The sequence below is a fragment of the Branchiostoma floridae genome, chromosome 19 (genome assembly GCF_000003815.2).
Source record: "Branchiostoma floridae strain S238N-H82 chromosome 19, Bfl_VNyyK, whole genome shotgun sequence".
In the NCBI taxonomy this organism is placed as follows: domain Eukaryota; kingdom Metazoa; phylum Chordata; class Leptocardii; order Amphioxiformes; family Branchiostomatidae; genus Branchiostoma; species Branchiostoma floridae.
In genome coordinates, this window is record NC_049997.1 from 379,596 (window position 1) to 387,951 (window position 8,356).

The window sequence follows — 8,356 nt, forward strand, 5'->3', positions numbered from 1 at the left end:
CGCCTCTACAACAACAGGTAGACACGAGACAGTAGAAATTAGACACATATAGACAGATAACATGTCGGGGGAGTTAACAGACCGATGAGTGTGTTTTAGCTTTGTATCCATTTATTTTTGTCCAATTCCTTGTGTTTTTTTTCCGGTTTCCTTCTGTAGAGGCCGATAATTCAATGCGAAACTCATTCGGACTTGAATGTATACGCAAGAGCGACCGAGAATGGGGAGGAAAATTGTTGAATTTCCCCGCAACCCCCACCCGGCCTCGGTTTGGAACTGTGATCTAAGCCTTACCAGGACAAAGAGCGAATTTAGAACAGCAGTATATTGAACAGTTTGTACACTTTTGTTGAAATGAATCTCAGTTGGACCTGTTACTAGACACTAGCAGTATAGCACTACAGAAGTAGGAAAAAAACAACAATGAAGATCATTTATCCATTTAATCGACGATTATATTTTTTGCTTGAGTTAACCAGACCCTTTTTCATAGAGAGGAAGAAAGACAAGGAAAGGGATAGAGAAAAGGGTGAACTAAATGAGTTGAAGAGACCAAACGACACGTTAGCGTGTTTAAATAACACCAACAAAGCATTCACTGCAGGAATTAGTCTGTTACTTTCTTAGACTCGTCACCTTTGGTATTTACAATTAGTAAGTGGCTGTAATAGTCGTCGTGTGTTGTAAAAGGGGGTTTGAAGTACTGTTTGAATTGCAGAAATACAAATTGAAGTTAAAAGGATTTCGCCCTTACATGTTAGCCGAGTAAAACTATGAGAGCAAGCTTTCATCTTGTATAGCACCAGGATTTGTAAACAAGATATTGTATCTAGAACAGGCAGAATATCACCTTTGGATGATATGAACGTGTTTGCTCCTTCACCTGTCCTCAACGCCTAGCTGCTAACATGGCGTCACGGCCTACATATGGACGTTTCTGGCACTTGAGATCTGGCGCCACCAACACTCTACTAAAAAGGAGATCCTAAACATAACACAACATAACATAGTATCTAAATTTAAGATAGTACTAATCGGTATCTGTTCCTATTGTCATCTCCTGCCCACCAAAGCAAAATTAGAAGGGTCCTCAGGGAAATTTAAGAAATCGTTTGCTACATCCCCTCCCCTTTTTGTGCTTCAACTTGTGCATGTAGTTGATTTGACCAAACTTGAATTATGTATAGTTGCTAATTCTCTGACAAAATATGATACTCGATTCTGGATTTGAATGTCTCTTTAAAGACCAACATCTATAAGGCGTTACGCGTCAGGATGGCTCTAGATTTAACTTTCATTTTCCATGAATTTTAAGCATTTTAAGCAAAACAGTGCACATTGTTTGTAAAGATTTGGGTAACAACATGTTCTAGCATCAATAAGACAACAATTTAATTTATCAGAGTTACAGGAGTCCAATTCTAAAGGCTTTACTTGGTGATGTTCCGCAATTTTAGAATGTGGCCATTGTTATGCCAAATTAGGTGATCATAGACCCATTTGTAAGTTTAAACCTAGGCACTGCCACCTCACGAAATTTTAAGAAAACATTTTTGTCGTAGTTTGGCCACCTTATGTTTGTTTTTAGTTAAGGCTTAATAAATTACTTCACACACAGAGTTAATAGTGGAAAATTGAATAGATTAAATTCTTTATTTTTTTCTTTTTAATGTTTTTCTCTGACATTGGAATTCTTGTTTCATTTTTATTTCATTTTCAATCAAAGACATATATTTGTCTATTTTGTAGCTTCTTCATGTCTTCATGTAATTAACAATGCGTGCACGGATGTCATCAATAAAAACAAGTCGACATGACGTAATAGACTAAGTGTCCATTGCAATACAATCTGTTCGGTATACACCACAGCTCGTAATAACTAACGTTTGGAGACGCGAAAACTAGTGAATATTCTTTTGATCAAATATGAAATAAAAGTGAATGCATAAAACACAAAGTCCTCAAACAAAAACAGATTGCAAAACTACAAAAGAACAATTACAATTGTAAATCAGAATCAAAGAGGCGGGAGACAATTGAGCAAAAAAAAACATTTTAGACGATGGCAAAATATTAGGTACGTTATTGTTTTCTTCCCTCCTTTCTTTAAATCTCATCCTACCATCGTCCATTCATTCATTTGCTAATTCGTATTTGTCTATCGCTACATTTAGAGATCTATCCTGTGTATTAATTTCAACCGAATTCGTCAGACATTCAAGAAAGCTCAGAATAACAATTAAGAATTATGTTTTAATGTAGATAATTCACTTTCTTCATCATCGATATCTCTCTGGTAAAATTTCGCAAGTTGATACAATTCCATTGATTATCTATCCACAATCTATTAATTCTTTTTGGATGAACATTGGATTTTTTTACAACTTAATAGGACTACTTTCCAAGGCATTCTATATGATAAAGAAGACATGGCAGGGCTTGAAATACTACCTGCATATGCAGGTTAGTGCAGGTAAAATTGGAGCTGTGCAGGTATTTCTGGTGTCTACCTGTACCTAACCTGCACTGGTCCATGTACTGGGTTTTATACATCAATGTCACATGGCGTAGGTGTATATGGATTGTTATTAGCTGCATGGAATGTTACCACCTACAATTAGTATAAAGTATGGAAGAAAAATAAAAGGTTCCTGAACAATTTTAGTACGATCCATACTCCATAGAGTGAGAGTGGTGCAGGTAAAATACATCTGGTGCAGATAATTTTCAGTGTTACATGCATCAGTGCAGGTATACAGAAAAATATTTCGAGCCCCTCATTGTAATCAGTCCACAGGCTCCACCATTAGTCGGATGGGATTCTCAGGTGTGGGGAACTGCTGCCATATAGTTGAGCTTCACAGGAACCTGGTAAAACAGATGTTAGCAATTTATGAACAGGAATCAAATACAGAATGACACACATACAACACACATCAGTCCTGTAGCCTGCACGCAAACTACATGTAGGCAAATTTTAAGATGCATACCTCTGATGTACAATAGAAGCCACTTTATTGCACTCTCCATTTGCCAATGCATTTCGTTCTTTTATTCGAATGGTGCACAAAGCGAATTTATGAGTGGGATTTGGGTATTCTGTTGAATTTACAGAAGTGGTCGGCTATCCGTTGTGTAATTAACTGGCTTCTGTTGAATTATAAGAATAAACCCAGGTTTAAAAGTAAAAATGATAAAAGAGAAGTCCTTATAGACTGTGTGAGATAGTAAATTTGTAAGCCCCATTTTCACGAAAATTTTTGAGGCCTAAAAATTGACAATTCCCATTTGGGTAGCACAACGGTCAGTAATCGCTGCCAGTGGAAAGTGGTCTCACCATAATCTCCAAGCAAATCCTATGGTAACATAAAATAGTACCAAAAGCTGGCAGAGGAGTGAAGCCGGCTTAGGAGTTTGTTTCGCTCCTTGGCCAGTTTGGTTCTATCTCATGCCATTGTAGGATCTGCTTGGAGATAAGCCTCACCACCGTATCAGGTCCAGTAGTGACGCGGTACTTCATCAGGATCTTCGCCACTCCAACCTTCAGCTCCATCAGAGCCAGCCTCATCCCCACACAGTTCCTCGGCCCCGCTCCGAACGGCAGCCAGTCATACGGGTTGCGCTTCTCCCTCTCTGCCTTTGTGAACCTGCAACAGTAACACAAAACGTTTGTATGCTAATTTTTTAATCTATGCAGTGTAACACCAAGCTTTACCAGCTGTCCTCAAGGGCGCTGACGTAGGTCGCTGTTTCAAAGATGTTGTTGATGCTGGTCCGGGCAAGCAGCCCGCGATGATGATGATGATAAAATAAAAGTGAATGCATTTTCGAAGTCTACAATGACAAATAAGAAACGCCGTAAAGCTATAGTGAATGAGTGCTGTGATAAAGTAGTAATAATTACAGGGATGTTATACAATCTGCAATGATGACGAAGAATATAAATCTAACCGTTCAGGAATGAACTTCCTCGGATCTGTCCAGCGTGCAGGGTCATAGTGGATGGCAACGACGGGCACAGATACCCCCATACCTTTTGGGATGGTCAAGTCTTTCAGCTGAACATCTTCAGCAGCTACCCTAACAAGGCTATAAGAGAACGGATGGTCAAACATATCACAAAGCGGAACTGCATTTGTCATATATCATATCAACTATACGGTAGCATCTTGATCCAGAATTATTCGAAATCAATACAATAATAATAAATGTGGTATAAACTGCAAAATACCCATTTAGGTTCGTCTTCCCACTCATGTCGATATACAACACATACACCCCCATCACCACATACACCCCCACACCCACACATATATACAGGCACACACAAACACACACACACACACACACACATGCTCACAAACACTCACACACACACACACACAAACACACACATGCTCACAAACACTCACACACACACTCACACACACACACACTCACACACACACACTCTCTCTCACACACAAACACACTCACACACACACGCAGACACACACACGCACACACACACACACACACACACTCAAATACACACACAAACACACTTAGACATACAAGCACAAGCTAGCAAACGTAACGGAAAATAGAACCTCTAGGCATAGGCAACAATAGACGGCAGGATGTTGAAGTGACTTTTAGAATTGAGCCGAATACACTATACCAGCCTCGACGTCATATTCAGGAATGGAGGAGTAATTTACTTGTTTTCCTACAGTTTTAAATAAAACGTTAACCACTCCACAAAACGTAAGCACTCACAAGGGTACGAGGGAGTAAAGGCGAAGAGTCTCCATCACACACATCTCAAGGTACGACATCTTCTGCACCGCCTCGTAGTCAACCAGGGACTGCAGAAGAAACGTTTGTTTAGCTCTATGGATGCTCCTTCTTGGCCATCAATTTTACAATGAAACAAAAGAAAACAGCCCAACACTTCTTTCGTTATTTGGGAAATCCACATAAGAAGTGCATTCCTGTGCTTGATTTCGGGTAAAATTGTGGGCTTAATAATAGATTGCCTTTAGAATAAACGATGAAAACTGTAAAGGCGTAAGAAAAATAAATTGTCTGATGTATTGCTGCTTCTCACTTATCTTAATGACAAGTGCCAGGCATTGTGACGGGTAAAAATGACCCATAAAGCCATTTGATTTAAGATACTATGCCACAATGAAATAGCTCACAGTACATAAAAATCACAAGAGAACGTACTTCACCGTCAGTAACGTCGTGAATCTCCTGCCTGACTTTGTCCTGAATCTCCTGATCGAGTGCCAGATGGTACAACAGGAAGGACAATGTGATGGACACAGTGTCGTAACCCGCGTTAAAGAAGCCGATTCCATTTGCAACAACGTCGTCTCTAGTAAGAGCTGGAATCCGGAAACACAGCAATTTGCAATTATTTGATTCCATTGTACATATAAAAATGCCTCCGCAAAAATTAAGTATACGAAAAACCTTGTTCTATGGAAAATATGTATCTTAATAACGATCGACCACTTTTGAAATTGTAAAGATAGATTGAAGGGCAAATAGTTACACCATTTGCAACATATACTTTTAGTACGATTCATACGTTGTTTCTTTCCGTGAGCCTTTGCTCCGTCCGTGCTGTCCTCGTCCTTCTCCTTATGAGCATCAATCATTATCTGCAGCATGTCTACACGTCCCTGAGAAAACAGAGGTGAGAGAAAAGGCTTTACTCGGTCACAGATCTGTTCTTTTGCTACGTTCTATAGCCTAAATATAGACTAGTTTAAGACAATCATATAAAATAAAGCATATTTTCCTACGTAGAAATTGACAAGTACCAACAGGGATGAAAGCGATTACAACAAACTTCCTTATGTTTCTTTCTTTGATATTGGATTAATAGAATTCGAGATAAATATGTTTACCTATAAGAAACCAAAATGAATAAAGTGTTAGAATACATACTTTTCCTCCATCAGTCTCCCTCATAGCCAGGAGTTGGTCCATGACTCCATTAAAGAAATCGGTAGCCTCTCTAGGGAAGAACAGTTGGTAGTCTAGGAACTCACAAATCCTTTTCATGGTACCGGGAAACAGCACTATAAAGGGGAGATGCAGGTCATTGACATGGCGTTGGTTAAATCTTTAAGTTATGAAACCATAAAAGGAGAATAAAATAATTGCCATCTACTCAATGCGGCGTCCTCACTCCCAGCCAAGTAGTTATCATCAGATACCAGAAGTCCTTAGGAGTCTCCGAAATAGGATGGAAATGTGTTAGTAATCTACTTGGCAAAAAAATGTATCTGTGTAATGTAAAGCCGACATAATCACAGTCTGCATAGCACATCAGCTTTGCGGGCACACGGCGCGGCAGCAGCTGGTTATATTACTCTGAATAACTTGTCACACTGAGCTAGTGACGCGAGCGTGCGAAAAGTTGCTTCTAAAATGCCAATTTAATGGTAGTTTGAATTGGTCAGATGACTTAAACAGTACGCTTTGTATACGGAATTGCGCATCCTTATTTTCTTTCAAATCACATCTTCTTTTTTGGCTTTGGCAACGGCAATTTAGTATCCTTTTTATTCTAAAACACATTTATGCTCGTTTTTCATCTACTTTCAAAGATTTATATTGCAATCAAATTTTTTTGTTTTATAATGGAAAAAACTTCGAATTCCTGCTCTAATCAACGACATATATTTGAATAAGCTTGACATTATTTTAGAATTTATTGAACCAATAAGAGAATAAAAGAATGTAAAAAAAACGAAACTCACAATAGAGCCAGATCAGCGGACTATTGAAGTTGATGTTGGATGATTTCTTTGCATTGATGGCGAACGGGTCCTGCGGATTCCGCTGTGAGTTAATCTCAGTACCGAAGATGGTCCTTGCGATGACATCCATAGTGAATGCACCGGTCAACCTGGAGTTAGGAAAAATATGGTTTAATGGATGCTCCAAGCTAGGTATGATGGCTTATTCGATGGCTAGATTTGCTGCCGACAAAAGAAACTATGGGAGTCTAGGCAGCGTAGCCCTTAAATGTTTAAGTACTGACCATATCCCGTCACTTTGATACCGTGACAGACACTGTAGACGTAATTCTCGAGAACATTTATATGCAATTAGTTTATTTGAAAATCATTTTTTTTTGTTATCTCTATGAGAAATTCCATTGGTATTGTTTTTTTCCTGTCTCTTTCTAAACACAGATTAGTAAGACAGTCGTACCTGTGACTACTGAATACACGGAGTAAGTATACGAATACATAGATAATTTGATAGTTCATGAAATATACAATATCCCCCGGAGATGCAGCAAATGAAATGAATCTAGAAGCCCGAAATAGTAACGTCTTGAAGAAATCAAAGATTATGTTCTTACTGCCTGACATCAAAAGACTCCTTCGTTGTCGCGAAGCTGCTGATATTCTCCACCAGCTGATCGGCACAGCTGTTCATGGCACCTGTCATCTGTAAACACATCAATCATATCCTGACAAATGCATTTAAAACAAAGAATCGGCCGCACTACTCTTTAACCCCTACGTCTTTGACTTCGGGGGGTCGCGGAGGAATACTGTACCCTGCTACCATAAGCAAGTTGAAGTACCGAAATACGTTACCTACGACACCTAGTGCTGCAGTACAATGTGAACCTGTCAGAATCGCACTGAGAATGGTGGCAGACGTGAGATCACGTGGCGTAGCGGCAGCGTGTTTGTCTTCCAACCAAGAGGTCTCGAGTTCGAATCCGGCTGCGTGTCACCGATCTTGTGCCATTGGGAAAGGCACTTAACACGGCTTTCTTCACTTTACTCAGTTGAAGATGAGTACCTAGCTTTTAATAGGGCCGTCCCTCGGATATGACGCTAAATAAAGGTCCCGTGTCTGGGGAGAGCCATATCCCAGGCACGTTAAAGAACCCCCACACGTGCGAAGGTGCGGTGTGATGGATAAAAACTTACAGCCGTGTGTACATCTTACGTACTGTGCTTGAAGCCCTTAGCCTAATGATGTTAAGCATGTATAAAGAAGAAGAAGACAGTCACCAAAACGTCGGTGGAAATATAGCAATGGAGCAATGGTGTAGAATGAGAGTAGATAACGTAGATAACATAGTACTACGTACCTGTCTGAGTTTGCTGCTGCTGAAGGCGGGGCTAAGTGTTGTCCGTACGTTCTTCCAATCATCGTCCAGTAGCTGGAACACCATGCGGCTCAGGGGCTTCACATTGATCATCTGTGAGTCTGTCTGCAGAAACCAAAAATTCTAACATGTTAGATGCTTGCAATAGTAAAGATTGCCGTGTGTAAAAAAAAAACTAATAACAAGGATACAATGGTGTAGTCAATTTTTAAATGGAAACCT

At 39.6% G+C, this 8,356-nt stretch overlaps 2 protein-coding genes across 2 annotated transcripts in view; both read right to left on the reverse strand.

The window, feature by feature from the left end:
- Window positions 1-2,823: 2,823 nt before the first annotated feature.
- On the reverse strand, window positions 2,824-6,093 carry LOC118407039 (cytochrome P450 3A21-like). The gene is made up of 7 exons (XM_035807456.1): window positions 5,941-6,093; window positions 5,579-5,672; window positions 5,212-5,372; window positions 4,759-4,847; window positions 3,952-4,089; window positions 3,485-3,647; window positions 2,824-2,868 (listed from the first exon to the last, which is right to left on the reverse strand). The coding sequence occupies exons 1-7, from the start codon at window positions 6,055-6,057 to the stop codon at window positions 2,824-2,826; spliced, it is 807 nt and encodes a 268-aa protein (XP_035663349.1). The 5' UTR covers window positions 6,058-6,093.
- A 128-nt stretch (window positions 6,094-6,221) lies between these two features.
- Window positions 6,222-8,356, reverse strand: part of LOC118407040 (cytochrome P450 3A6-like) — a 6,269-nt gene continuing 4,134 nt past the window's right edge. Inside the window, exons 5-8 of the mRNA XM_035807457.1 lie at window positions 8,117-8,239; window positions 7,370-7,458; window positions 6,750-6,907; window positions 6,222-6,229 (exon numbers count right to left, since the gene is read on the reverse strand). Coding sequence (XP_035663350.1) covers window positions 6,222-6,229; window positions 6,750-6,907; window positions 7,370-7,458; window positions 8,117-8,239 — 378 coding nt within the window. The remainder of the gene's footprint in view (window positions 6,230-6,749; window positions 6,908-7,369; window positions 7,459-8,116; window positions 8,240-8,356) is intronic.

Excerpts from the sequence above, each read along its gene's own strand:
- LOC118407039 (XM_035807456.1), bottom strand. The coding sequence starts at position 6,057 with ATGAAAAGGATTTGTGAGTTCCTAGACTACCAACTGTTCTTCCCTAGA. Across the intron at positions 4,090-4,758 it reads CTTTACTCCCTCGTACCCTT|CCTTGTTAGGGTAGCTGCTG; the intron begins GTGAGTGCTTAC and ends GTTCTCTTATAG. Across the intron at positions 3,648-3,951 it reads AGGAAGTTCATTCCTGAACG|GTTCACAAAGGCAGAGAGGG; the intron begins GTTAGATTTATA and ends TTACTGTTGCAG.